The 27,281-nt window shown below is 54.0% G+C and overlaps 13 protein-coding genes across 13 annotated transcripts; 3 read left to right on the top strand and 10 right to left on the bottom strand.

The window, feature by feature from the left end:
- Positions 1–329: 329 nt before the first annotated feature.
- M409DRAFT_53416 (uncharacterized protein) lies at positions 330–2,080 on the top strand (the record flags this gene model as incomplete). The annotated part of the gene is made up of 2 exons (XM_033812364.1): positions 330–1,894; positions 2,002–2,080. 2 exons carry the CDS (start codon positions 330–332, stop codon positions 2,078–2,080), a joined length of 1,644 nt encoding a protein of 547 aa, XP_033668987.1.
- Positions 2,081–2,500: 420 nt separating this feature from the next.
- Positions 2,501–4,623, bottom strand: M409DRAFT_53415 (uncharacterized protein; the record flags this gene model as incomplete). Its single annotated transcript, XM_033812363.1, has 2 exons — positions 2,501–3,937; positions 3,988–4,623. The coding sequence occupies 2 exons, from the start codon at positions 4,621–4,623 to the stop codon at positions 2,501–2,503; spliced, it is 2,073 nt and encodes a 690-aa protein (XP_033668986.1).
- Positions 4,624–5,027: 404 nt separating this feature from the next.
- On the bottom strand, positions 5,028–7,714 carry M409DRAFT_65622 (uncharacterized protein; the record flags this gene model as incomplete). Its single annotated transcript, XM_033816597.1, has 3 exons — positions 5,028–5,103; positions 5,157–5,376; positions 5,428–7,714. 3 exons carry the CDS (start codon positions 7,712–7,714, stop codon positions 5,028–5,030), a joined length of 2,583 nt encoding a protein of 860 aa, XP_033668985.1.
- A 664-nt stretch (positions 7,715–8,378) lies between these two features.
- Positions 8,379–9,035, bottom strand: M409DRAFT_53413 (uncharacterized protein; the record flags this gene model as incomplete). Its single annotated transcript, XM_033812362.1, has 1 exon — positions 8,379–9,035. One exon carries the CDS (start codon positions 9,033–9,035, stop codon positions 8,379–8,381), a length of 657 nt encoding a protein of 218 aa, XP_033668984.1.
- Positions 9,036–9,597: 562 nt separating this feature from the next.
- Positions 9,598–10,056, bottom strand: M409DRAFT_21539 (uncharacterized protein; the record flags this gene model as incomplete). The annotated part of the gene is made up of 2 exons (XM_033805906.1): positions 9,598–9,630; positions 9,685–10,056. 2 exons carry the CDS (start codon positions 10,054–10,056, stop codon positions 9,598–9,600), a joined length of 405 nt encoding a protein of 134 aa, XP_033668983.1.
- Positions 10,057–10,331: 275 nt separating this feature from the next.
- Positions 10,332–12,200, bottom strand: M409DRAFT_21538 (uncharacterized protein; the record flags this gene model as incomplete). Its single annotated transcript, XM_033805905.1, has 5 exons — positions 10,332–10,865; positions 10,921–11,205; positions 11,253–11,513; positions 11,566–11,991; positions 12,045–12,200. The coding sequence occupies 5 exons, from the start codon at positions 12,198–12,200 to the stop codon at positions 10,332–10,334; spliced, it is 1,662 nt and encodes a 553-aa protein (XP_033668982.1).
- Positions 12,201–13,176: 976 nt separating this feature from the next.
- Positions 13,177–14,478, bottom strand: M409DRAFT_65620 (uncharacterized protein; the record flags this gene model as incomplete). The annotated part of the gene is made up of 1 exon (XM_033816596.1): positions 13,177–14,478. One exon carries the CDS (start codon positions 14,476–14,478, stop codon positions 13,177–13,179), a length of 1,302 nt encoding a protein of 433 aa, XP_033668981.1.
- Positions 14,479–14,806: 328 nt separating this feature from the next.
- On the bottom strand, positions 14,807–16,950 carry M409DRAFT_21536 (uncharacterized protein; the record flags this gene model as incomplete). The annotated part of the gene is made up of 2 exons (XM_033805904.1): positions 14,807–16,138; positions 16,384–16,950. 2 exons carry the CDS (start codon positions 16,948–16,950, stop codon positions 14,807–14,809), a joined length of 1,899 nt encoding a protein of 632 aa, XP_033668980.1.
- A 485-nt stretch (positions 16,951–17,435) lies between these two features.
- On the top strand, positions 17,436–19,382 carry M409DRAFT_53408 (uncharacterized protein; the record flags this gene model as incomplete). Its single annotated transcript, XM_033812361.1, has 1 exon — positions 17,436–19,382. One exon carries the CDS (start codon positions 17,436–17,438, stop codon positions 19,380–19,382), a length of 1,947 nt encoding a protein of 648 aa, XP_033668979.1.
- An 816-nt stretch (positions 19,383–20,198) lies between these two features.
- Positions 20,199–20,645, bottom strand: M409DRAFT_21534 (uncharacterized protein; the record flags this gene model as incomplete). Its single annotated transcript, XM_033805903.1, has 1 exon — positions 20,199–20,645. One exon carries the CDS (start codon positions 20,643–20,645, stop codon positions 20,199–20,201), a length of 447 nt encoding a protein of 148 aa, XP_033668978.1.
- A 485-nt stretch (positions 20,646–21,130) lies between these two features.
- Positions 21,131–23,079, bottom strand: M409DRAFT_21533 (uncharacterized protein; the record flags this gene model as incomplete). The annotated part of the gene is made up of 2 exons (XM_033805902.1): positions 21,131–22,082; positions 22,118–23,079. 2 exons carry the CDS (start codon positions 23,077–23,079, stop codon positions 21,131–21,133), a joined length of 1,914 nt encoding a protein of 637 aa, XP_033668977.1.
- Positions 23,080–23,721: 642 nt separating this feature from the next.
- M409DRAFT_53406 (uncharacterized protein) lies at positions 23,722–25,542 on the top strand (the record flags this gene model as incomplete). The annotated part of the gene is made up of 1 exon (XM_033812360.1): positions 23,722–25,542. The coding sequence occupies one exon, from the start codon at positions 23,722–23,724 to the stop codon at positions 25,540–25,542; it is 1,821 nt and encodes a 606-aa protein (XP_033668976.1).
- Positions 25,543–25,851: 309 nt separating this feature from the next.
- M409DRAFT_65619 (uncharacterized protein) lies at positions 25,852–27,205 on the bottom strand (the record flags this gene model as incomplete). The annotated part of the gene is made up of 2 exons (XM_033816595.1): positions 25,852–26,907; positions 26,966–27,205. The coding sequence occupies 2 exons, from the start codon at positions 27,203–27,205 to the stop codon at positions 25,852–25,854; spliced, it is 1,296 nt and encodes a 431-aa protein (XP_033668975.1).
- Between the last annotated feature and the right edge of the window lie 76 nt (positions 27,206–27,281).

The following is a 27,281-nucleotide window of genomic DNA, read 5'->3' as shown; positions in this document are numbered from 1 at the left end:
GAGGTCGAAAGATGGCGCTGAAGTTGCCGAACCAGTAATTTGGGATACTATGACAGCATTCGCTTCTCACTCATTGTTCTTCAATGCTTCGATAAAGGTATGCCGATCGAGTCTGTCTCTGCACAGCCCTGTATCTGCCTGTCTTGAGAGGGCAGATTCGCCCGACATAGCAAAGCCGAAGATGTAGGAAAATTTAGGGGATGGCAGTTTGAGTTCGCATGTGAGAATGGTCGTGAAATTTAAAGTTTAGCGCTCCCGTGGATAGCCCCACTTCCCGCGCAGCACTTCGACTTTAACCAAACCTCAAATGCGACAGCCTCGCCAGAGGCATGCAGTCGTCGAAAGCTGCAATTGACCCGCTATGGCAATGCCTGTGTCCCTCGTGGTCACCAGCAACTCTCGCCCGAGCCTCGCGCTTCCTGACCCGCCCCACGGTAACGACGAGACCATGTCTTCAGATTCGCAAGCCTCTGTCAAGGAATCGCTACTACAACCGACCAACAACTCAAGCCCCTATCAATGCTGCTGATAAACATGATGTTGCGAAATACATCCCTCCAGCAAGATCCAAGAAGCGCCAGCTAAACGAGCTGGCGAACACTACCATCGAAGAGCCAACAATCCACTTCGACCAGGAGACAGTTCCTTTCTTATACGGACGACTCCATACCAGTGCCGTCTATGGCCAAACGAAGCTATGCCGATCGATCGCAGAGTATCTGGTGAAAGAGAGGAAAGAAAAGCCAAGTGCACAATTGTACAATGCTCTCATACTGAGCAATACACACAACACGTTCGGCGCGGCATGGCGTGCGGCAGAATACCTGGAAGAGATGCAGGCAGAGGGATTGATGCCGGACGTCAGCACTTGTCATGCTGTGTTGAAAGTGTTGTCAATACACGTCGATCATTTGCTGAGGACCGATATTCTGAACTATATGCAACAAAGGTGGTTTCAACTGTCTGATGAAGGGGCACACGATGTGGCTGTGGGACTGCTAAGGGAGGGGTTATTTGAGCAGGCACTTCAACGGCTGGATGAGATGAGAGGGACGATGAACGTTGACAGCTGGCTCTGGGATATGGCCGTCTACATGCTCTGCGACGCTGGCGAGATCGACGAAGCCTACCGAATAATGCGGACGCGTTATGATTCGAACGAGCAGACCGTCAGCCGCACACTGTGGTCGTACTTTCTGGACAAGGCCAGCGATTGTCGGCATTACGACGCGACTACCCTCGTATGGAGTAGCCATGTAAACCAGGGCTATCTCAACCCTTCATCGGGGGTATGTCTGAACGTCCTCGCGACGGCTGCGCGTGTTGGCGACGCAGTGCTAGCCACAGAAGTCTTCGCCCACCTCAGCAAACGAGGAACCGCATTCCAACCCATCCACTACGAACTCCTGATCCAGACTTATCTCAGCACCGATCCTCCCGATCTCGAACGAGCCATCAGCATCCTTACAATCATGCCCATGGAGAAACTAGAACCCACCGTCACAGAAACCCGGCCCCTCTTCCTCTACCTCCGCGACAAGCCGGAACTCGCCAAATCAGCCCTCGCAACCCTCCGCTCCCTGCATGAGCAAGACCGCAAGATGCCCATCGCGGTCCTCAACCTCCTCATCGAATGCCACGTCGAACAGCGAAACCTCGCCGAAGCAATGAAGCTCTACAAGCTCATCCACACCTTCGCGCCCATCAGTCAAGGCGCCCAGAAATCCTTCGCCAACATCGACACTTTCAACCTGCTTCTCAAGGGCTGCCGCGTCGCAAACCCACCAGATGACCAACAAGCCTCTTTCCTCGTCTCGGAACTCCTAGCGCTCCGCATCGTCCCAACATCGCTCACCTACGACCGGCTCATCCTCGTCTTCACCGAAGCCGCAAAGTACGTCCTGCGACAAGTCAGAGCATCCGCTCACCTCCCGGAATCAAGCGCGTCCGAACGAGCCAGAGGTCTCGAAATGCTCGACTGGGCATACAGACACTTGGCAGACATGCAGCCCCTGGGCTGGATCCCTCGATTCGGCACATTGGAAATGCTCGCGGTGGCACTGGCCAAAGCTCACGATGAGCGCTGTTGGGAGGTGTTGCAGGTGGCAGAGGATCAGGGCGAGCATATTGAGGGGTTCGCCAATAAGGGCATGTGGTTGAAGAGCAATGTCGAGGAGGCGTGGAGCGAACATGAGTTGAGGCCTGCGGAGCCTGTTGAGGAGGATCTAGAAGCTGCGTCTGCTTAACACTAGAAGATCGAAAGATTTGAGAAAGTACTTTTGAGAGGCTTTTTTAAACAAAATTCGTAGTGTTACTTTCTGTTCTACAAGACCTATCACCCGAGAGGCAAAGTCGCTTTCAAGAAACTCCTCATACTCGGTTGCCCACGCCTTATACAGCTAGAGACAGCTGCTTGCTTGCTCTTTTCCACAGTCACGACGCCACCACCAAAAGTCTCTGACCCCCGAACTAAAACGCCAATTCCCTCAAACCGCGCCATCTAAATCTCATGCTTCATGAACCCATCCATATCCTCTTGGTACGGCTCGGCACCCTCGCCAGGCGCACCGCCATCTTCAGCGCCCATGGCGAGCTTCTCGCCCGCAGGAGGCTGGATCTTCATGCCCGCCAGCTTGGCCTCGGTCTCCCTGACGCGTTTCCGGAATTGCAGACGGTCGAGGAAGAGACGTTGTCGCATGCGCTCGACTTCGCGGCGTTCAGCTTGGAGAAGCGATTCCATCTCGCTGAATTGTTGAAGCTTGAGTTCGAGCTTCTGCAGTTGGAGGTTGACGGCTGCTGAGACTTGGTTGGTGAGCTGGCGCTCGGTATGTGAAGCCAGGGCGGCGGCGCGGGCGGCGGTGAGTGAAAGAGCAGTCGTTGGGAGATCGTGCGAGGTAGGCGGTTCTCGGGTCGCAAGCGAGGTCGTGTCATCAACATCCATGCTGTCGCCTTGGTCTTCGGTCTCCCCTTTGACTTGCGCAGCAGGGTCGCTGCTGCCTTCTTTCTCCTTCTCCTTCTCCTTGTCGCCCTCCTTCTCCGCTCCAGGCTCAGCCTCTTTGTCGATGCGCTGCTTGAGGGTCTTGCGCATCTCCTCGACGCTCTTGCCAGCGGCTCTGGCGGTGGTCGCAGGGTCTGCGAGACCAGCCAAGAAGCCCATAACTGACATGACGGGGTTGTCAAATTGGCTGTAGGGTAGTCGACCGCCTGAAAGGTATGCAAGATCTGAGGTCGCAGTCGAGCTTCCATTCGCTGCGGGCACTTCTTCGAGGTACTTGTCTTCAATCTCGAGCTGCAAGAACTTGAGCACACATTCTTCTCGCGTCCTCGAGCCGACGTGGTCAGCGACGGACTCCCAGTTGTCATCGAACATTTCGAGACCTTCGAGCAGGAGCAGGAGCTCTGAGTCGGTCCATGATGCTTCCTTATCTCCAACGCTCCTGTATCGTTCGTTCTCGAGCTTCGTGTAGTCTGCAGCAGTGGTGGAGCTTGGGAACCGGCCTTCCTGGAAGCACAGTGGGCACAGATCGTATCGCTGCTCCTTGTTCGGCTTTGGTGTTGCGGCGCTCGCAGGTGGGTTCTTGGAGTTGTGGTATCGCACGCGGGTGCAGTCCTTTCCGCAAGAGTAGCAGAAGTACTGCTTGCCGTCTTGTTTCAAGCTCTCTTCCAGACTCTTTGCTTCGCCGTTCGCCTCGCCCTCAGTCTTCGCCGGGGTAACGTCTTTGCCCTTGTCATCGTAGATATTTCTTCGTACTTCAAGGTTGAGGTCTGCTTTGCCAGCAGATGCTAATCGTTCGGTGCCAGCGTGAGGCTTACCAGGAGTAACGGTACTTCCGGGTGCAGGTTGGTGTGGCTGGAGACCTCGAGGCGTATCTGCTGTGATTCGGAAATGACCTGTGAATGGAGGACCAATGTTGGAAGGTCGCGTATCTGGATCGATCTGGATTCTGTGTCAGTTATGAAATGATAGAGGCACCGGTGAACACGCACCTGGTAGTTAATAAGACCCCACTGCTCCAAAAACGCATGCACTCTCATGATAGCACAGACATCTCCAGCCAAATTTCGGCGACACGCCGTCACAGTCAGATACTCCGAAGGATTCAGTCTGTACGTGTTGACCATGAAGTCTCGGTAGTCCTTGTACACGGCTGGGGTCTTGCTCCTGTTGCGATTGTTGAAGAACTCTGGCAGCGCCTTGCGCTCGATGTTGTGAATCTCGTGCATATCAAACCAAGCGCTGTACGAAGGCAGAATGATAGCATGGTTCTGATCAATCAGATGCGATCGCGCACTCTGCTCGGCTGCGGTCTTCGTGATCGTGGGCGCAGGGTCGACCGCTGGTGTCCCGTCTTTGGTATCGGCCATTTCCTCATCTTCACCTCCGTCTTCTGCAGCCTCCGGGGCTGGCGCTTCCGGCGCATCGAGCGGATTGTCTGACACTGGTGCAGCATCGCCTTCTGCGGACTGCTGCTTGATAGCCGTCTCATCTGTGTCCTCAACCATTGACGTGTCCTGGTCCTGCGATTCTTGCTTGGCCTCGGTCGCCTCGTTCTCTTGCTGAATCATCTCATCCGAGGCTTCGCCAGGCGCGCGGGAGTCCTCGTCCGCAAAGTTTGAGTCCATTGTGATCGCGTGCTGCTCCCAACCTGCGCGGCTTCAGATGTTCTACCGGCCTCTTTCCGGCCTGTCGCAGTCTCCTCCTCACGTGCGAGGATTTGAGTACCCGGTCGCGTAAACGCAGTGAATCAGATTATCGAGTCGATTTGGGATGAAGAGGGGCGTATGGTGAATTATAGGTGGTGTTTCAACGCTGGAGTGATGCAGGAGTACGCGAAGCATCAAGCCCAAGCGGAGCGTCGCGAATGTGGCTGGTCCGAGCTTATAAATGCCTGAGGCACAAACAATTGGCTGGGACTGCACGATGGACACTAGTACTACGAATGGTTCAGGAGTGAGATACAGCGTGTCATACAGTCTATCCCAAGGATATCAATGCTAGGTCGCCGCTATGCAAAGGCTACGCTGTGTCAAATTTCATCAACCTCATCATCGTCCTTCTTGGCCTTTGCCCTTGTCGTACCGTTGCTGTTCAATGAGTCCAAACTAATCGCTAATGTCAGTGTTGCACTCATCACTTGGATGTAATTCCCACTCACCTGTACGAGCTCCCAGCCTTCTGGCTCATCCCAATCGCCTGTCGTCCTGTTTCAGAAGACTCCAAGAACTCCCTGAGCTTCTCTCTGAAGATTTCCAATCCTTGCTGGCTGGCAGCGTTCGTCATCCGCAACATGGGTCCCCACAAGTTCAGTGTGTACGTGACATAGGCGCCAGCACCAAGCAATATTAAAAGGATGAAGTAGACAGGGTTTCGGAGTACTGTGAGGATGTTAGCAAACGAATTCACGCCTGTGAACATGTCGTCCTTACCAGTCACGAGCTCATTCCACCCAAGAGCCAGCAAAAGTCCATAGAAATAGATTGGCACTGACGTGACACCACCAATCGCACTGCGCTTGGCTTCGACGTATACTCCATCAGCGGTCTTCTTGAACCTCGTCCCCAGATCTTGTTGCCTTGCATCGCTGATCATAGTCATCTCATCGTCCAAAGTCTTGCCTTCTTCTGTATCAACACCACCGATAGGATGCAGATCCTCCTCATCGGCGGGCGTCACAGTGCTGGGTGGCTCGCCAATCCATGCATCCAAAGGTGGAGGAGCAGATGTTCCAGAGAGCTTGAACTTCGAAAGCAATGGGATGAGGGTAAGAGTGCTTTCCCTCGCACGAGTATACAAGCCCTCGATGTCGTCCGTAGGGCGCCATATCCTGGGAACTCCCTCCTCATCGTATCGAAACTTGTCTTCGAAGTTCTCGCGAAGCTTCAACAAAAGGTTGCCCTCCATGAGCTCTTCGTCGATCTTGTCGCGCAGCGCACCCCAAGACTTCCGCCTGAGCCGCCAAAGACCAACCTCGACTTCTTCGGGGCTGGCGTCAAAGCTGCGAGCTCTCTTGGTGAAGCTGGACTCAGCATCGGCGACAACCTCAGTGAACACGCTCCAAACGCGATCCCAGAGCTCCTTCTCCGTCTTAGGCTTCTCTCCCTCAGCTGGGGCACCTGAGCCGGCACGACCTGATCCGAGCTTGTTGAACTCCACGCCAATCTTTTCACTAAGTCGGTTGCGCACCCACCGCTCGCTTCGCGTAGCAAGCCGCCTCATCTCGTCTTTTCTCAAGCGGGCACTGACGTCGTCGAGGTCCTTCTGGTAAAGGTTGAATTGCTGTTTGTAGTCGCTCCAAGGCGTACCTTCAACCAGCGAGGCCTTTGCTTCGGTCTCGTAGCGTTCGAGGGCTTTCTTCTTTTCGGTTTGCACAATCTCTGAGAAATCGTAGCTGGAATCCCTCTTCTGGCCCGCCTTGACTGCGCTGCTGACGGCTTCTGAGAATTCGTTGACGCCGCTCTTGTGCGCAGCGCTGAGTTGACCGAGGAACAAGGCCTTGAGTCTGCCATCGATCTTGCTTTCCAGTTCCGCCTGCTTTCTCTTGTAGACACCCTTGTGGTAGCGGCTAGCCTCCTCCTCGAAGCTGCCAAGTGCGAGTTTCCTAGCAGCGATCATGGTGAGACCGAGCTTCGCAATCACACTTGGCTTTCCAGCGGCTACAGAACTGGCCTGTTCTTCTTCCAAAGGCGTGATGACCTCGTCGAATGGGATGAGTACCTCCTTGGAAATCTCGTCGCATCTGAACTGGGCCAACAACTCCTGCTGGGTAGGAAGATCCAAGTCCTTGTTGCTGTCGATCTGCTCCCACACACCCTCGGCGTACATGGGAAAGCCGTCCGCTGGTATCCGGCGATGGTATTCGGGGAGCAGCACTGGCTCTGCGGTCTCGTCAACCAAGCCTGCCCTCTTTGGATCTTTGTAGCCTTCTCTGAACCTTGTCCCCAACCTCTGCACCTCTTGCTCGAACTTCTCTGGCTGGAGGATCTTGTGCGGCAGTGCGACGAATGCGAAGTCGAAGTAGTCCTCAATCCTGCTCTTCTCCAAACCTTGTGGCTTCGAGAGCGAGCCCCATATTCTTGACAGGTCCTGTGTGAGGGTTTGCTTGAGGTTCTCGAGAGGTGTGGTTCCCAGGTGATCTCGAATCACGAAGAACAGCAAGCTACGCGGCACGCTCTTCGAGTCCTTGAGGAAGAGCTGCAGATTGACCTCGAACACAGTCTTGAGCAGCCCCATATTTGCTCCCTGGTACAGTCCAACCTGATGTTCCCAGATATTGACAATCAAGACCTCACTCGTAGCCAGAGCAAAAAGCGCACTCTTGCGCTCGAAGTCTTGATCCTCCCCTCTTTCGCGCCCATCGGTACCCTCCACGTCCATGACCAGGATATTCTCCGCCATCGCCTTTCCCTCACCGCCAGAATGCTCCTTCTTGTTCTTTGACATCCATATTCCCTTGGTTGTCTGCCGCCTCTCCTGCTCGCTCATAACACCAAAACTGGTGCCGAACAGGTAATTCAACAGCGTGCTCTTTCCCGTACTTTGGCTGCCGAAGACGGAGATGATGTGGTAGTTGAAACCGGCTCGGATGATGTTCTCCAACTGCAGGTACTGCGGCAGATTCTCGTTGAACTGCTTGTCCTCGTTGATGATCTGGACGCCATGTTTGTAGTCTTCCGGTGAGAGGTCGTCCCCAGCACCGCCGAAATGGCCGTTCATGGTGAGAATCGACGGTGCGGTGGCTTCTCGACGGGCGCCTTTGGGACGGGAGTCGCTATTGTTCGCGACAGGAGAAGTAGCCATAGCTGCACCTCTCCTATCGTGTGGCGCACGTTCGCAACGGCCACAGGTCAGATGCGAATGGTTGGTCCTTGGCAGTCGTCAAGCTGCGTTGTGACGTGGGGATGATCTGGACTCGGGGTGAGAAGCGAGAAGTTTGTCCCCTTGCAAGTTCACCCCGTGGCACGCTTTCCCTCCTGATGACCACCGCTAGGCCTCGTGAACATCAAAATCCCATCACCAGGGCAATTCTCGAAGTTTGGATGAGTGACAAGTGTACACAAAATATGAAAGGATGAGCTTGAGAAGCAGGGCCGTGACTTGTACAAAAGTTCGATTCATTCACCCATCTCGCGGGATCACCCCTGATTCGGAGCCAACTACGACCCATCTTGACGACTCCCGACTATCGAAGAGTTCTTCTAGAATATCTATGGTTATCTTCCACCACCAGGCGCAGCGACTACTGGCACTGCATATGTATTACCACCTCGCGAGACTATTTCGACTAGCCCACCACCTCCCGTGCCTATCAAAGTGTCACGACCCAAGACTTCTTAATGTAGGCCCGGCAGATGTATGGAGGTTGCACTTACTCGAACTATTACGATGACCGTCCCTTGCCCTTGACGACACGCCTCGGCTCCTCGTTGCCACTCCACTGCTCCGGATGAAGTCGTGTGCACTTCATGTCGGCGCAGTAGTTGCCATCCCAGCACTCATTGTACTCGCATCGATAGCCACGAGTACGGCAGACGCTACACACCGATCTACCATCACATGCACCGGCGACTTGGAAGCAGCCGGTACATATTGGTCGAGGCCTCTTCCGCGTTGGCGATGGTGCCTCTGTCTTCATCCGCTTGGCTTGAGGCTGCCAGGTCTCTGGGAACAGCTCCTTAGGAAGTGGAGGTGGTGGTGGATAGAATGATCCATAACTGCTATCGTGTCGAGAAGTTACCGAGCTATTCGTCGATGGGGCGGTACGTGCGGACTCTCGCTCCTTCCAGCTTGAACGTGGCGTTGATGGGCGTGAGGGCTGGTGGACTGCGAGTGCTTCTAGGAAAAGTCGCTGCTTGAGATTGGAGTTCTCCTGGCGCAGGCGAGCGATCTCACTATCGGCAGAGGTGCGTTCTTTGTACGCGGCCATGGGGAGCTGGGCGATTACGTTCTTGATCTCTTGCGCCTTTGGTCCTTCGCAGTAGTTGGCTAGGGCGAGCAACTTCATGGTGAGGGAGTTGGTCTCTGATTCGGCGGCCATCTTGATTCTCTTGTGTGTATGTGAAGGTCAACGTGTTGGATTTGTAGACTGCGTTTTTGTGATGTTGTGATGTTGAAGGTGGAGGCGGATGGAAGGTTGCAGGTGAGGTGAGGTCGAGGAAGTCGACAACAGTGAGGAAGGAGCCCGTGTAGCTTGTGAAGAAAGTAGGTCTGCGGAGCTTCACATGAGCTTCTGCTCTCTGTCGTGTACGAACTGAATTCGACGAGAAAGAGACCATAACTGAGAATAGCTGAGACAACGTCTCAATTGCCGCAGCGCCTCATCGAGAACTTGGGCTTCAAGTGTCGGCACGATTTTTACCGAATTTACTTACAGCTCTTCGTCAACCCCCTTCGCCGACTATCGAGATATTTTCGAAAGAATGGGCCAGGCAGATGGACCTTGTCATGTTACATATTGCGCCCAAAGATAAAAACGAACTCGCCTCGCCAGAGACCAAAACCACTGCAAACGCACCACGTCGCCACCTCGTAGACGCCTTGTTTCTCCGGTACAAATTGTCCCATTCGAAGATCTTCGCCTCGCCAAGAGCCTCCACCATTCAAACAGACATAGTCTGCTGATGGAAACACATCTGCAAAGACATCAGAACCCCATCTCGGCATCTCAGGCCCGGTCTCGAACTCACCATCCACTTCCCATTCTCAAATCGCCACACACTCGAACACAACGCATCGAAATCGAAATCCTGCGTATCCTCCTTCGCCGCCGGCGGCCGCGTAGCAATCGCCCTATAGCTAATAACAGCGCCCTCCGATCCCACCGGCGTGACATCCACCTTCGACAGTCTGAACGTCTTCCACGGCACAAACGCCGGCGAATGCAATATGTCTTGCACCGAAGGCTCTGTTCGAGATGTAACTTTCAGCCCCATCGGGAACTGCATGATGCAGTCTCGGGTGAGGAAAGGCAGCAGATCGGAACCTTGCCGTTGGAGGGCTTTCCAGGTTTCCTCTTCGAGGTCGAGGATTTCGTCGTAGAGGGCTGTGGATGAGGCCATTCTTTCTGCTCGTATGATTCTTCAATGTTTTGTTTTTGCGATGTTGCCTAATGGTGATCAAGATGTTGTAGAGGTCACGAGGTGAAGTTGGCAGCATGCCAGGCGAAACAGGGCAGGATCCACACTCACTCGGCAGCTGTCGTCCTGGGCAGCTCGGGCCGCACACAGGGTCAAGGATATAGGGATTACATATATATACAAGCTATTTACAGTTGTCGTTACAATCGAAACATCCAACATTCATCATCACATTTACTGTACCGCCAGATGGCTCTCTAAACATTATACTTCTCCCAGAATTTGCACCTCTCCATCCTCGCTGGCTCGTTCACAACCTTATACCCATCCGTCGTCAAGTTGAGCATGTTGCCCTGGTTACCGAAGACGGGCATAGCAGTCAGACCTCGCTGGTTGGGGTTTCCATGCATGGCAAAGTTGGTGAAGTAAGTCTGCATGTCCACAGCGATCGCCGGAATAAGAGGTAAGCCAGGCGAGATGTGTCCATTGAACAGCGTGTACGAGATATCCTGGATATGCCACGCTGGTGGGACGGAGAACTCGTAGGCGAATGCTTGGTTGTTGTATGCATTTTGTAGGGCGTAGGCGTTGCAGACGATGAAGACGTCGGCGTTGAAGGTCGAGGTTCGATCGTATTCCTGGCCCGAGTTTGCCGAGAGAGGGTAGAGATCGTTGGAGATGTGGTTGATGTCGTTCGGGGAGGCGGATGGGTAGAGGAATTTCACGTAGGCTGGGAAGGAGAAGTTGTCGGAGGTCGGTGGAGTATCAAGGGTGAAGGTGAAGAGCTCGCCCTGTATGTTCATCAGCAAGAATCTTAAAATGATCATGTTGTTGACGCGAACGTACCTCATCAGCGTTGTAGGAAGTCATAGTCTTGACGTTACGATCATAGCGACCGGCATTGAGACCATCATTGATGTTGCCAAGAACGTACGAGCCGTCGATAGAGAGTGCAAACGTTGTGAACATTCCGCCAGGATAGATCTCAACCGTGGCTTTGTTGGCTTCGTACAGCGCATCACTGCTGAGAGCTCGAGCCTCTTGGAGGTTACTGACTTTGAGGGTCTTCAGGAAGTCGTGGTATCGAGTATTGAAAGTAGCATCGGATGGAATCGATGGAGATCCTTGATCCTGCCGATAGTCAGATTTGCTCCTCGAAAAAAAGCCACTATACTTACAGGGCTTTGGTAGATAGCTTGCTGGAACGGCGTCTTGCGAGCAGCAAAGTTGTGTCCTTGTTTGCCGGCGGTTAAATGCTGTCCGATAGAAGCAGCGCCACCGGATTCCCCAATCACAGTGACACGGCCTGGGTCGCCGCCAAATTTGCCGATATTCTGCTGAACCCATTCAAGTGCAAGGCGTTGATCAAGAAGCCCAGCATTGGAAGCACCGCCCTCCTTCTGAAAGTCGCTACCACCAAGCCAGCCAAAGGCGCCAAGCTAATGAGTCCTGTCAGCGGTAAAAGGCCAGGAGGTGGTTACAAATACTCACTCTGTAGTTCAATGCTACAAAAATGACACCCTCATCCTGCGGGTTGTTTGTGCTCTCCGCAATCAATCCACTTCCATCACCATTCTGTGTCTTGGCGCCAATGACAAACCCACCGCCGTAGATCCAGACCAAGACAGGCGCTTTCCTGCCCCACCCCTGTCGCTGATTGAAGATCTTCTCGGGCACGAGCACATCTAGATACAAGCAATCCTCTGTTTCTGAGGGACCCTTAGGCACGGATGAGGTGTTCATGAAGGTCTCGGAAAGCCAGATTGGCCATGCCTGAGGACATGTCGGGTTGATCTTGTCGTTGCCATCTTGGACACCGGCGATGAATTTAGGTGGCTGAGGTGCTGCAAAGCGAAGGTCGCCAACCGGAGGTTGGGCAAAGGCGATGTTGGTGAAGTTGTAATACTTGCCAGTAGCCTGCGCCTGTAGGTTAGTCAACGTTCCAATCAGACTGCTGAAGCCAGACTTACGTTGAAGCCTGATGCTCGTTGCTTCACATATCCCAGGTCGACGGTTGGCAAGGGTTGGTGATGAGGGTCGTGAGGGGGCCAATTGGGGATCGCTGTGGAGGCAGCCAACTGGCTAAGGAGTCCAACAGTAGTCGCGCCAAGCTGTATGAGCTGCATCGTGAAGGTTTGGCAGGATCTCGACTGTCTTGTTGATTGTGTTGTTTGAGCTATTTGATGGCCCTCCAAGCAGACAGGCGACTTCCCCCTTTTATATCAAGTGCAACATAGCCGATCCATCTCCGCCTCGAAATCCAGACGTCACTTAATAACATGCTTCCACGCCTTCAAGCACGCCTGGTTCAAAATACACCGGAAATAGTATGAAGCCACGGGCATTCTCATGCGGTTTCGTTCCTTTCGAACTTTGTTCTCTAGTATGGCGCCTCTTCTGGTATAGAAAGTACCGCGCAGATTGGAAAGCCACAGTGGTGCGATGTTAGCAACTCGCGGTCAACGCTACTTCGGTACTCGAGGGCAAAGCTATGCATCGACTAGCCTGGTGAGGCTATTTTTGCCAAGCCAAGCTCCTTCCAGGATCAGAATAGCGTAGAATTTGCGTTCAGCTTCCGGGTCGTCTGGGCTCCGAATTGGGACGAATGCAGTGCACGTTTCGATCCTATGGCCCAAATCAGCTAATAGATTGAGGTTCGTTCCGTTCTTTGGCTTCCAGAAGACCGAATAGATATGTTCCTGCATGAGCCATTGCGTCGTATAGGCGAGGGATTGAAGCTACTCACAAAGTTTGGTATCAAGCTTTGGTAGGATCTCAAGGGCACAACATGTTGAGGACCTTAGACCAGAAAAGGGCCCTGGTGTGATGGTGCGTAGACCATCGATGAGGTCAAAAAGAGGCGTTCAGGAATTGTTCTGCATCGTAGGGCACCATGGCTGAATCACCACACCTGCAGATCAAGTCGGAGTTACTTGAGGGTGCAACGGGAGGACTTCATGTCGATGTGAGGGGATGCAGAAGCCTGAGCCTCCACTACGCGCGCGTGGGCCAAGACTGATCGACTGAAACCTGACATCCATACTCTTGCATTTCCCCGCGCTCTGAATGAATGCTTTTTCATGGTTCATACCGCTGGTTACATTACAGCTTCGCGGGCGTCAGTTCTTTTTTCGGCCCAGTAAAACCAAAGAGATACCCTGCGACCTTGCGCATTTGTATCTCCTCGCTGCCCTCGGTGATTCTGTAACGTCGATGGTGCCTCCAGATATGCTCGAAGGGGTAGTGGCGGCTGTAGCCCCATCCGCCGAAGGTCTGGATCGCCCGGTCTGCTGCCTGGGTGCAAAGTCTGTTCGCCCAGTAGTTGCACATGCTCACCTTGTCGCTCACTTTCTGCTCAACCTCCCTATGAGGCATAGTATCCATGTCCACGGCGGTCTTGCGAATAAGTTGCCTCAACATCTCGCATTGGGTGGCGAGCTCCACAAGAGGAAATTGAATGGCTTGATTGGTAGCGAGAGGCTTGCCGAATGGCTGGCGTTTGCGAGCGTACTCTACGCTTTGGTTCACACAGTACACGGCAGCGCCCAGAGAGGAAGCGGCCTGGCGGATCCGGTTCTCGTGTACAAAGGCCTGTGCAATGGCAAGACCACCATCCAGAGGCCCAATGATGGCCGATTCAGGTACACGGACGTCGGTCAGTGAGACAGTGGCATGGTCAGTCGGCATGTTGAGCGTCCATTCGTACGATTCAACCTTCAAGCCAGGGGCGTTGCTTGGGACATTGAAGCATGTCACGCCCTTTGCGTCGCCGTCCTTGCCAGAAGTACGAGCGAATATGAAGCAATTGGTTGCTTTGTGCATGCCAGTCTGCCACATCTTCCCGCCATTGATAACGTAGCTGCCATCGGACTGCCTCTTAGCCTTGGTCGACATGAAGGTTGCATCGCTGCCATGCCATGGCTCCGTCAGTCCGAAGGTGATCCGAACCTTGCCATTCAACCTGCCGTGGATGAGCTCCTTTTTCTGTTGTTCGTTTCCGAAGTGCTGAACCATGATGATGTCTGGGAAGTTGCCACAGACGGAGTGCTCGTTCTGCAGGTCATTGAAGAGACCAAGACCTTTGCTGGCGAGATGCTCCCGTATCACGGCCATCCACAAGTTCGATCCCCGTCCGCTCTGCTCATTCTGGCCGCCATACTCTTTGGGCAAGGAGAAGCGGTAGAAACCTGCCTTGCCTGCTCTTCTAGTTGCTTCACGAAGCAAATCTTCCCACTCCTCTCTCGGCAATCCTCCCTTGTCCCAGTCTGTCCGCGCATGTTCTCTGCGGTGATCAAAGAAACGCTGGTTGTCGTCCTGCTCTTGGAGTGGCTTGATCTCGCGCTCGATGAAGTCGTCGAGGCGGTCCAGGTAACGCTGGAGGTCTTGTGGAATTTCGAAATTCATGTTGATACAGAGTCAGCTTGAGACGTTCTGACCTACCTTTCAGTCTCTACATCTTTGACGACTTTATGTTTGCATCTTGGACGTGCTGGACCTCGGATGGAGTCCACTGCGGAGGTGGATCCCCACGCCAAGGCCCCTGAGTCGCTGGGGCTGAGTCAAATTGGACCTCACCTCTTCAACTTTCACACCACTTGTAACCTGAGACTCGAAGAAGGAAACGCTATTGGCTCTCGAACGACAAGCATTCGATTTTGCACTATCAAGACATTCCCCATGAGTTTGTGTGTCGCTATGTATATACGGCTTTCCATCTGACTCCTCAACTTCCTCAGGCCTGGGCGAAATCAGAGTGAGCACCATCCCAGACTCTATCCCTCACTACGAACGCCACATCGTCCAGAAGCTCGTCACCGCTGTCAACCTCCATTCTCTCGTCGTCCGCCTTCTTGGCCTTGCGCTTGCCAGATTTCGTGGGCTTCAGAATCTCGAAGTCAATCTGCATGTCCTCCAACACAAGCCGAACTACGACACGAGCCTCAAGCTCGTAATAGTCCTTGCCATCTGCAGCCCTCGTCTTCTTGAATCCCTGAATCTGCGCCTCTGGTAGCGCAATGTCGAGAGAGACCCAGTGGTGGACTCCGTCACGGAAGATCCGCTTCACAGCCGACTGCGGCTCACCAGGCTTGAGGTTGCGCTGCTCTTTCTCATGATCGCGAGAGGCAGCGTGGTCGTGGAAAGTCTTGTCAAGATAGACAAACTCGTCGTTGATACGAGGGTTGTCCACCGGGACGAAGTAGTCGAGCTTCCGCTTGAACTTCAGGACGTGGTCCCCTGGCTTCATGACTGTGCCCTTTGGCACGATGTTGAGGATGCGATCTTCGACAATGTCAACATTCTTTTGGTATGGGCTCCCCAGAACCCATGGCTTCTGGTAAGTTCTCTTCCCGGTCTTGCTGACGTCGCGCGATTCTGTGTGTACATCCTTGAGGTACACCTCTCGCTGGAGCAAAGCGTAGCCATACTGCGATGGGAGAGTCTGCATAGTGATGTTGTCGTATCGAAGCAGCGAGCCCACAGCCACTGGAAAGCAAGCGCCAACGTCGGTGTCGTTTGGCCGCACGACTACCGTTCGCTCACTGCTGTATCTCTCGCGAATCTGCTTCATCAAATACCAGCTCTTCGCGAAGCCGCCCGTGACCTGGATCAAACTTGGCGTCTGCTTTGACACGAGCTTGTCCATGGCGCTGAAAATCCTGGCGATGACTTCATCGAGAGCCGTGATGATTTCCTCCTTTGTGAAGCTGATTGGTACGGCAGCAGCACCAATGCCTTTGATCATGCCAAAACACACATCATCCGTCTCTTTGAAGTTCTGCTTGATCTCCTCAATCGCAATGAGTGCGCGGCGTTCAAAGTCACGCTCTGCTACTTGGAGCGCAGAGACAGAGTTGACAACCCAATCCCGGCCTTCGCGCCTCTTGATCGCCTCATAGAGATTCTGATCCACTCGAAAAGAGCCACACAGTTCTCCACTACTGCCATGTCCGGTCATATCGAGGCGACTCGACGAGGTCAGCAGCTCGCGAAGCAGGAAAGCACCAAAATCGCCAGTGCCTGAGCCCAGGTCCATCACAGCCATCACGTCGCCCTTTTTGAGAATCTTTCCAAAGCGGTCAGCAGCCCTGTTCACGAGGTATGCCAGCGCGCACAGAGGCTCACGGGCGAGTACCGCGATCTGGAGCCCTGCTCCACGAGCGGCAGCCTGCATTGCCCGACGAGCATCAGGACCCCACCTAGAGAAGAAAGGGCGAAGGTCAGCATGTCTCAAATTTGGTAGATTGTTCTCAGGAAGGAGGCTCATCTCAATGCAGCCAGCAATGCTGTTGATAGCAAAGACTGTCTCACATCGGGCGAGAGCCTTCCATTCTTCACTTTGACTCGCATCTGCGGGACAGTGATGCGCACGAGCAAACGGTCGAGTAGCTTGTCGCGCTGGGCCTCGTTGAAGCGTAGCTTCAGTTCAGCAGAATCGCGGAGGGATTGTTTGATGTCTGCAATGACAGCTCGCATGTGCTCGGTGATCAGAGCATTGAAGTCTCTTCCAGGAATGTCGGCGAGGATTCTCTCATTTCTGGCCCTGATGCTAGAGACTTCAGGACTGTCGGACAGACCGAGCTTGAAGTGGTCGATGATCCTGTCCGAGATGTTCCTGTCTCTGTTGGCCAAGCCTTGGAGCTCATAGCCGTGGATGAAGCGGTTTTGGTGGTCCCAGGTAGCCATCATACGCACTTTATGGCTCACGTCTGAGATCATGAGGGGCGAGGGCGTTACGACGTGTTCTCCCTGCAAGGATAATGCGTACGCAGCCACCCACTTGAACGTGCCCCAGTCAAGGCCGATCTCGATGTCATAATGGTCGATGTTGGCGTTCCGGGCGCCATGCCCGGCGCTGTTGCCACCTACGGTGCTCATCGTAGGCTGATGGACTGTTAGTGCGACTTGTTGCGTGCGAGTTCTTGAGTTTGTTACCCACCGACTTGGTGTTGTTGTGATGAAGCGAGGAGCAGCAGTCAAAGGTTGTTCGAAAGCCAATGTGCGCGACTAACAGTGAAGTGACGAGAAGATGTCGAATGTTCCAGATGCGACGCACCGACGAATAGATGCGCGACCGAGAGCGGCAGTCAAAAGCTTGGCATGGCTAATCGTCGGCAATAGTGTGTGAATGTTGGATGCTCGCTTGCTGCCTGCTTAGGCCGCACAATGAAGGCAATTTGTCTCACTCGCAACCTTTGTCCAGAGCACGTCTCTTCGTCCTCTCCTAGCACGTGCTCGTGCATTCTGACTCTCTTCTTGTTGCCCGCACCAGTCTACGCGACATTGACGCCACGACTTGCCCGGCTTCGAAGTCATCGCACCCTCAATTTCCGCCCCTAAGATCACAAGCATCAGACTACGCTATGGCGAACGGAAAGACCTCCAAGAGCGAGCCACCTCTTCCTGATGTCCTAGAGGCAATAGACAGAGAAGTTGGCATCTACCCCGACAAAGACTCGCAGGAGCGGTTTCTGCGAAAGCTGCTCGTCCCCAGATACATCCCCAACGTCGACGAACGCGAAGTCCAGGCAAAGGTTGCCAAGTATCGATTATCGCTCACATCTAAGATCAAAGGCCACACAAACAGCCTAGGGTCGGGTCAGAAGGGCGGTCGCGGTCATATTCAGCACTATGGCATCAACGACCTGTTCGTGCATGGGCCACGCAAGGTCCTCAAGCCAGACTTCTTGCAACGACAGAACTGCGACTTTGACGCTAGCTATGAGGAGGACTCGCCAAGCTACAGTACCCGTCGCCGATCGACAAAGAAGCCTGATAAGACAGCCTATACAAGTACTGCACAGGGCGAAGTCGATAAGCCGCCAGCAAGCCGTCTGGACGCATCCACAAGACCATCGAGCTTATCTCCAACTACTGCTCCAACGACCACGGCGTTGAGCATCGACATAAGATCGCCAGCTCTTGTTGAGAAGAAGAAGAAGAAGAAGAGAAAGGCGGCTACTGCAGTACTCGAAGAGCCTAAGTTGGGCAAACGACAGAACACTGGCTTAGGCTCGCAGAGAGTGATGGAGACCTCCTCGGAGCCACCGCCTTCCGCCGTGCGACCTATACCACCTCTTCGGCTCAAGAACCCAAGCGCCTCTACCAGTCCAAACCGACAGAGAAGCGCGGTCGGTCTTCCAAATCCGGAGACTTCATCTGCTGCCCCAATTCCAGAGACTACCTCGTCCGATGCTTCGAGTCAAGAGCTACGCATCTCCGCCACTTCAAGATCTGGAGCGACGTCCGCTGCTCCTGACACCCAGAAACCGCAGTCTCGGACAGAGACGGCTGAACCTCCTGCAGCACCAACAGCCGCTACCGACGAGCACTCGATAGCTGATCACCTCGGACCGAGCGGCGCTCCAGCAGCACCAGATCAGATTCGAGACTGGAAGGTGCGGTCGAACGTCCTCAACAAGGACCCCATCTTTCCTCCCACCTCAAAGCCGCACAGAGACGAGCCCGAGATTTTCCCGTATGGCGACCAGGGGTGGCTATCAGCTCTCTGGGAGCCTATGAAGAGGAACCTCTGGTACGCCATGTGGTCTTTTTTCAATGAGCATAGCATTGATGACAAGGCACCTTCGGCGTTTGTGAGCAACCCTAGCCCGGAGCTTCGCGAGTTGTATAAGATCCTAGTTAGGGGAGAAGGCCAGTGGGAAGCCTGGCTCGTGGACCAGAAGATGAAGGGCGTTGTCTGCCTAACGCAGGATTGCACTATTGCGGGTCTATTTGGAGCCTTCGTCTTCAAGAGCGTGTTTCGGGAAGATCTGCCGTGGGACGCGCAGAAAGACTTGCCGAGCCGAATTGGCGACGACATGAAGTACTTCGAAGCCGCAATGCGTGACATTGGTCATGATTCCAAGAACTTCCTACGCAATGTGGCCGCAAAGCAGTACGAGGACCAGGAGTTCCAGAAGGGAAGCGTGGCTAAACACGCCAAGCAACAAGCCAACGCGCTCCTCTTGACGTTACAGCCTCATCTGCAACGACTGACCAGGTCGCCCAACCCAAAAGCGATGAAGTTTCCGAAGTACGTCAAATTCCTCGAGGATGCTTTGACGCAGGCTATCCAAGTCAAGCACATCCTTCAGGCCTCTAAACTAGGTCCGTTCGACTTCCAGTGGCCAGAAGCAGGCGTTCTGATCGATCTGGATGACCACAAACCCTGGTTCGAAATGCCAGGAAGCACCCATACACTGCACACTTTTCTTCCCGCAGTGCAACGAGTTATGCCGGACAAGATAGTGACCTTCTCAAAGGCGGAGGTGTTCCCATGGAGTTTGCAGGAGAAGGAGTCAGGATGAGACCGAAGGCCATTGGAAGACTCGGGCCTATCATGTCAAAGCAGTCGGGCAAAGCCCAGGAGGGAGGGAGGGAGGGCCGACACTGATGTCTCCAGATCGGTTTGTGGTAGAAAAGTCTGGAGTTGGGGCGGCAAAAAAGAGAGCGGCGAAACTGCTCTCCACCTCCTCCATAGCAGGAGCTCTTGTTGAGAAGGAGCTCGCTGCTGGTGCATCCTGTCTCCGTGGTTTGAGCCAGTACATAGACGTAGTTGCCGATATCAGCAACGTAGATGCTTCTCATCTCTCAGAGAAACCCAAATTCACAGGTCGTCTGTAGACTCCAAGGTGGTTATAAGAAGTCAAGGATTGGCCCGCGGGCACCGAACTGCATTATCACTGCAGTTTCGTAAGCAAAAGGCTTCGACGGTTCTGCACCCTTTCCCCGCCCTTTCCCCGCCCTTTCCCCGCCCTCTCCGCTCGATAGAAAGACTTGCGTGCTGGGCTCAGTGCCGTGGACGTCTCAGAATCATGGAGAATAGGGGTCGTTGAGAGCTCAGATAGCAAAAGTGTCCTTTCAGACGGGCGAGCAGCTGTTGAACGTGAACGTTGCGAGCGACCTCACGGACAGTTGGTAAACAGCTGGTCGTATCATTTCTCTGCAGCCTTGAACCCTTCACAATACTCTGACTGTCGTATGCAATACCGCGGACACTCGAGATTTTGCAGAGATACTGAGGGGAGACTCCCAAGCCCCGGCTTGATGAACACTTCCAATCTGAAGAGAGAGAGAAGTCTTGCTGATCCCGGCTCTCTCTACCCGTTCTCCCCTTCCTTCCTCTAGGGCTTGTACACCACCGCCGTAGCGGATATCTCGCAGAGAAACTTCGGATGAGACATGCCAAAAGTGCGACTGTAGCAGCTCGCGGGCCGATGGCCTTCCAACCACGGGCTGACCTTCGAGTGAACAACCTTGCGTGCACCTTCAAGTTCTCGTCCATCCAAGTCTTCAACCGCCGGCTGCCGGAAATAGTAGTGAAAGGTGGCTAGATCCGTCTTCTTGGCGCCGATGTAGTCGAGACAGATGGATAGTCGCTTGAGGACGTTGTCGAGTTGACTTTCCAAGTCCGGGGGCAACTCGTTGGTAGTCGGGTCCACGCCGGTCTGGCCGGATATGTAGTACTGGGTCGTGTGTGGTGAGAGAGGAACGGCTGTCATTGCACTGTATATCGGCGGCTTGGGTCCCAGTGCCTCGGGGTCCAACACCTTCACTCCTTGACTGGTCATTGTGTTTTATTAGCCAAGTAATACCAGGCCACCTTTCAGTCGTCGTCGTCGTCGAGAAGGCAGCTTGTGTCCTCTCGAGCGAGGAGCCCAATCTATATAGTCACAAGATTCAATAAGCCGACCAGAACAGGTCTGCCAAACGAGAACGAAGGGTTATGGCGAATACGCGAGAGTCACGCAGCCCCTGAGTGGGTCTTGGCGTCTCAAAGGAGCCAAATCTGACCTCAGCTCTTCAGCTTCCCCCCGGTGTTCCGCTCAAAGTGGAATATTCGTCCCCATAACTTCCAGGCCGTCCAAGCAGCTTGGAGTGCAATCAGCAGCGTAGTCGCTTGCGAAAAGACGGGGAGATGGCTGTCATTCGTTCCATTTTGACCGGAACGAGGAGAATACACAGCACAGGCATCGTGACGGATGGACTCGACTCTCTGATTTCATGTACTTATTCTACAACCATCCACATCATTCATCATCCTAGCTCGCCCATCTTACAACTGCGCGAACTCCGAGTGATCGCCGCTCCAAATCTCGTCCTCCACCCGGAAAGCTACGGAGGCTTCGTTCGGCTTGGGCTTCATAATATCGACGCAGATCTTCAGATCGTCTTCGAGAGCCCGAATGACCACGTCGGCTTCCAGCCGATAGTGCTTCTCACCGTCGGCAGTTGTCACAATCTCGTGGTTCTGTAACAACGCCTTGTCCAGAGGAAGGCAAATCTTGGTCCATGGATGAACGCCATCTTTGAACGGATCCTTCGCCTCTTCGTCCTCTTCCTCTTCATCGCCCTTCACTTGCTTTGCGCTCTTTGCGCGTTTCACCCTGTGGCGGCGAGCAGGATCGGAGTTCTTACATTTGAAATGCTTGCTGAGATACACGAACTCAGCGCTGATGCGTGGATCATCGACAGGCGCGTAGAATACGTGTCCAATGCTCCACTCATCTCCCTTCGTAATGACCTTACCACTGTCGATAATCTTGTGGATCCTGTCTTCGACGATGCGCACCTGAGTGTCGTATGGGCTATCCTTGACCCATGGCTTGTGTGTTTTCGACACCACCTTGTCATCATCATCCCGCCAGACCGTAAAGCCGTCTACGTGCTTCCCTTCATCGAACTCCTCTCGCTGTAACATCGCATACCCGTACTTTAATGGAAAGCTTTGTTTCGTGATGTTCTGGTAGCGCAAGAGGCCTCCACAAGCGACTGCGTGGTGGCTGTCGGACAGGTCTCGGACAACGATAATCTGGCCAACTACTTCGTACTTGTTGCGAAGCTTGTTGTACAGGTAGTCGTTGTTTGACATGCCACCGGACATGCACATCATGTTGACGTCGCTCGTCTTCAGCCCCTTCGTCGCCACGATTTCCTCAACTTTCGCGGTCATCGATTTAAAGACCTCATCCAGAGCTTGCTCGAACTCTCCCTCGTAAAGATAGAAGCTTTCGTAGTTGAGCTCGACGCCGTGGACGCCTACTTTAAGCTTTCACAGCCACTGTAAAAGTTTTTCAAAGACACCTCAATGGCCTCGAGCGCGCGGCGTTCAAACTCCCGCTCGCTGATTTTCAATTTGGCGGCAACGAGCCTAACCCAGTCGCCTCCAACCTCCCCGTTCATGCGCCGTACTAGGAGCTTGAGGAGACTCTTGTGACAGCTGAACGCTCCGCAAAGGGAGCCAGTGCCGTATGCTATGTCCTTAAAGTGGCTCGTAGCGCTAAGGTCGTCCTCTAGCTCGTACAAGGCAAAGTCTGCTGTACCAGAGCCGATGTCGATAACAAGGATAAGGTCACCCTTCTTCAATTTCCGGCCTCGAGAGAATTGTCGCTTTGCCTGACGGTAGACAATGTGCGCAAGCGCGCACCTTGGCTCGTAAGCAAGTACGACCACCGGTAGTCCCGCCTTCTTAGCAGCTTCTTGCATCTTCTTCCGGCAATCGTCCTTCCACATCTGGGGAACGGTCAAACGAACTTTCAGACGAGCTAACGCCGCTTCTAGCTCTTCTTGGTCGTAAAAGTTCGTCTTCTCGGGAATGTCACGGAGCGCAGCCTTGATATCTTCGTTGAGCGCTCGTATATGATCCGCAATAAAGGTCTCGAATGTCTTGGGTTGAGGAAAGCTTGCAAGAATGCCTTCGATCGTCTTCTTGTGATCGGCAAATTCGGCAGAGTCGTACAAACAGAGCTTGAAATGGTGCATCACCTTGTCTCCGAGCTGAGGATCTCTAGTAGCTGCGTTTTCACACTCTTGCCCATAGATCAGTCTGTCATCAACGTAGGTGGCCATTGTTCTTGTGGTTTCTGAATTGTGGATGCGAAGCACCACGGGTTCGCCGCCTGGTCTGCCGTTCTCGCACACGACGTACGAGACTGTAGTCTCATAGGTCCCATAATCGATGCAGACATTGATGCTCATCTCGCTCTTTGTCGCGTCATCCCCCATGGTGACCTCTTCACTAGTTGCGGGGGGTGGCTCCTCTTGCCTTGGTTGCGGTTGCGGCAGCGGAGATGCATGAGCGAAACGACTCGTACTGCGACGGGTTGACGGGGCCGATGATCGTTTCTTGACCTTGCTATTGCGTTGAGCTTTGGTTAGTGCCATTATTTGGAGGCCGGTTGTCGATTGAAAGGGCTGCCGATCGGGGGTGGTTGCAGTCGAATGAAGGTAGTTAGTGTTGACTGGAGGTTGCTGTTGCTATGATTGGAGGTGGTTGATGTCGATTGGAAGTGATTGATGTCGATTGGAAGTGGTTGATGTCGATTGGAAGTGGTTGTTGTTGGTTGAAGGGTGGAGGAAGTTGGAAGTTCGAGGTCGATGTGCTGGCTTTTATCCTTAGCTCCAGCTTGTGATAGAGAGCAACATTTTCGAAGTGAGGTGAGATGTAAGCGCTGAGGGCATAAGTGATGGCATTAGCCACCGACGCGCACGTTCCTCACTGGCGCCAGTTTTGCATGTGAAGTCGTTGCGCACGGATCACAAGCACATAAAACTCACCGAACTGTCGCAGAATCGTTCAACTTCCAAGCTCTTACAACTACCACCACCACCATCACGACTACATCCCCTCTATCTGACAACCTCAACATGGCAAAAGCACAAGGCGCCGCAACGTCAACAGTCCCGAAACTCGTTATCGGCAAACGCTTGGTGCCTAAAATACTCCGACGGATAGATCAGGAGCATGGAGAGCATCTCAACATTCCTGAACAGGAATATCTCATCCAGGGAATCCTCTTGGCGGAGTGCGGGCACATGAACAAGGGCAATGCCAATGTGTATGCAGCGGAACAGGCCCACGTTTTTCGAAAATGGCTTCCTAAACATCTGAGCTCAGACTTTCTCGAAAAGCCGGATATCAAGGGCCTATTCAAGCTTGGGCCACGAGAAGTTCTGACGGATGAGTGCTTGAGGCGCTGTGGGTTCTACGTAGGAGCCACTAATGGCAGTGAGGAGGCCGAGGAGAAGGGTGAGGGGCCTAGCTCTGAGGGTCGAAGTCGGCCGTCGGAGGATACCATCGAGACTGAGACCCAGAAGGTCAAGAAAGCCGGAAATGAGCCGGCATCAAGTGATGTCGAGCCTGAGCAGTCTGCGCTCACTTCAACAGCACGAGCTGTCGCACCAGAAGCCGCTCGTCCAAATCCAAAACCAGATAGCGGCACCTCCCCGACGGAGATCACAGCACCAGAAGTTGTTCGCTCGAGTCAACAGCCTGGAAGTGTGGGTGCCACAAGCAGCGCCTTAGCGGTAGGCTCCCTGGTGAAGCTGCCAGTATCACCACAAACGACTCCATCCGACGATCGCACTAGCCAGGAAGGCAAGAGAAAGCAAGAGGCTCTCCCGCAGTCCAGTACGCACAAGGAGAAGAGACAGAAGCTCGATGGCACAGCTCCATCGTCAGCGTCGGAGAAACCCATCCTTTCAAAGAACGAACAGAGATGGATCAAAAAAGCCGGCCTGCCAAAGACCCCAGCGCTGCCGCCAACCCAAGAACCCGCCGGCCGAAGCCACATCGTACACACAGCAGACCTTAACGAGATCAGCAAGCTGATGGGATCAACGAACGACGCCCTTTTCACCGCAATGGATTCGTATCTCGAAGGACACAGCGTCGAGGGTGAGGCGCCGTTGACATTCCCAGTAAGCCCACCGCCAGACCTCCAGGCTCTGTACCGCGTGCTCATCAGCAATGACCGCTGGCAGCACTGGGAGTCCAGCGAGCAGGGCGCGAAGGGCTTTCGGCAGGACTGGACGCTGTATGCGCTGTTTGGCGCTTGCGTCTTACAGAAGGTGTTCCAGACGGAGCTGCCCTGGGACTCGTCGAAGGACATTCCAGACAAACACAGAAAGTACTTCGAGTACGTCATGAAAGACACGGGCTACAAGCCGGGCACCTGGTACGGGTTTGTGGGTACGAAGCAAATCGCGGACTCCAAATTCCGGGACGATTTCGTCGTGCCTCTCGCGAGAGACTATGCCGGCCATACCATCAAACTCCTGCAACCTCATCTCACCAGCCTCGCGAAGACGGCTCAACGTCCTGGCGAGTCAGCCCGTCGCGACTGGGTAAAGCACCTCGAGAAGGCGTTCAAAGAAGCCATCGTACTCAAGCAGACGCTCCAGTTCAGCGAGCTTGGGCCGTTCGAGTATGAGTGGCCTCGAGCTGGCGTTGCGATCGACCTCGAACGACATGCCTCAAGAGGCATTCTCACAGGTGCGAATCGGGTTCTTTACCCTGTGTTGCCGTCCATTCTCCAGCGGAAGCGCGATCGCGAGCCCGTCATCTTCTACCGAGCAACCGTTGTCCAGGCGGCGACTGAGGAGCGCATCTCAAACAATACAGCGGTGGATGGTGAGAATTGTATAGGGTACCAGGACAGCGAGAGAGCGCCCATCAATCGAGAGTGATTATCACAGCGGCAGGCGATCCCAGTAGTAATGCATGGCACCAAGGCATCCAGAGCGCGTGCAGCGGTCGACAAATGGCTCGAGCAGAGGAGAACCGTCGAGGCACAAGGCCCCCAGCGAGAGATCCCCCCAGTCGAAAGTGAATATCACAACGTCAGGCGACCTCAGCAGTAAAACAGGGCACCCAGAGCGCGTCCATCAGTCGACAAATAGTCCAAGCAACGGAGAAACATCGAGGCACAAGGCCCTGGGGAGGATCAACATCTTTCTTTTCTTCTCCTTACATCTGTACATAGCATAGCAAGCAAGCTACACCCAATCCACCGGATTCTTCAAAACCCCCACCAACCTCTCCTCCCGACTGCCCCTCTCAGGCTCATGCTGATACCTCCACGCGGCCGTCTTGGGCAAACTCATCAAAATGCTCTCCACCCGCGCCCCAGGGGTATTCAGCCCAAACGCCGTGCCGCGATCATGCACCAGATTGAACTCCACATACCTGCCCCGTCGAATCTGCTGCCACTCCTTCTCCTTCTCCGTGTACGGCATATCCTTGCGCTTCTGGATGATGGGGAGGTACGAGGGTAGGAAGGCACCCAAACAGGTCTGGATGAAGGCGAAGAGGCTTTCTTGGTCTTTCTCCGTCTCGTCGAGGTCGTCGAAGAATATGCCGCCGACGCCGCGGGATTCGTTGCGGTGCTTGACCCAGAAGTATTCGTCGCACCATTTCTTGAAGCGCGAGTAGTATTCCTTGTCGTGGGCGTCGCAGGCTTCTTTGATGCTGCGGTGGAAGGCGATGGCGTCTTCGTCGAAGAGATAGGAGGGTGTCAGGTCGGTGCCGCCGCCGAACCACCATGCGTTCGTGGAACCGTCTGAGTTGGCAGTTTCGAAGTATCGATAGTTGAGGTGGACCGTTGGGGCCATTGGGTTGTGAGGATGCAACACCAGACTCAGTCCAGCAGCAAAGAACTCCAGACTCTCCACATCCGGGTCCAGCGCCTTATGATTCACCCTCATCTTCGATATCGCCGCTCGCGGTAGCGTTCCATACACCACCGAAATATTGACTCCGGCCTTCTCAAACACATTCCCATCCTGCAACACGCACGAGATCCCACCTCCACCATTCGGTCGATCCCACTGATCCGCGTGAAACTTCTTCCCATCCACCGCCTCCAAAGCCCGTACAATCTCCTCCTGCTTCTGCTTGATGAACTGCTCCATCCGTAAACGCATCGGCGAATTGACACTGACGCCTGACTCGCGTTTACTCAAACTATCTCTTTCCGCAATCGAAGGCGCATCGAGCTGCTGTCCAGAGCGAGGTCTCGGCTCGTCAGGCGGGAGTTCGTTGTCGCCATTAACCTAAAGAGACCTTCCCATCAGCTCAATTCTCCGACACGATATAGCTCAGTTCACTCACCATGGAGTAAATCAATGACCCAATAAACACAAATCCCACAGCGATCCTCGTCTTCGGCGCCCATACTTCCGTCTTTTGCAAACCCCCAGCAGGCGCTGAGGGTCTCGTTCCGCCAGATATACATCTCGTTTGAGAGCTTCTGATCCTCTGTTGTAGAGCATTGCGGAATGCGGGAGAGCGCTGCGATCTCGTGCAAGACCGCAGCGCCGCCTCCAAGACGGGCGGTCGCACAGGGTTCATCGTTATCTCTGCCGAATTGAGCGGATTGGGTGCAACATTGGCGGGTATTTAAGGTCGTTGGTGTCAGCAGAAATGT

Source organism: Zasmidium cellare (genome assembly GCF_010093935.1).
Source record: "Zasmidium cellare ATCC 36951 unplaced genomic scaffold M409scaffold_13, whole genome shotgun sequence".
In the NCBI taxonomy this organism is placed as follows: domain Eukaryota; kingdom Fungi; phylum Ascomycota; class Dothideomycetes; order Mycosphaerellales; family Mycosphaerellaceae; genus Zasmidium; species Zasmidium cellare.
This window is presented reverse-complemented; position numbering and strand designations above follow the sequence as displayed.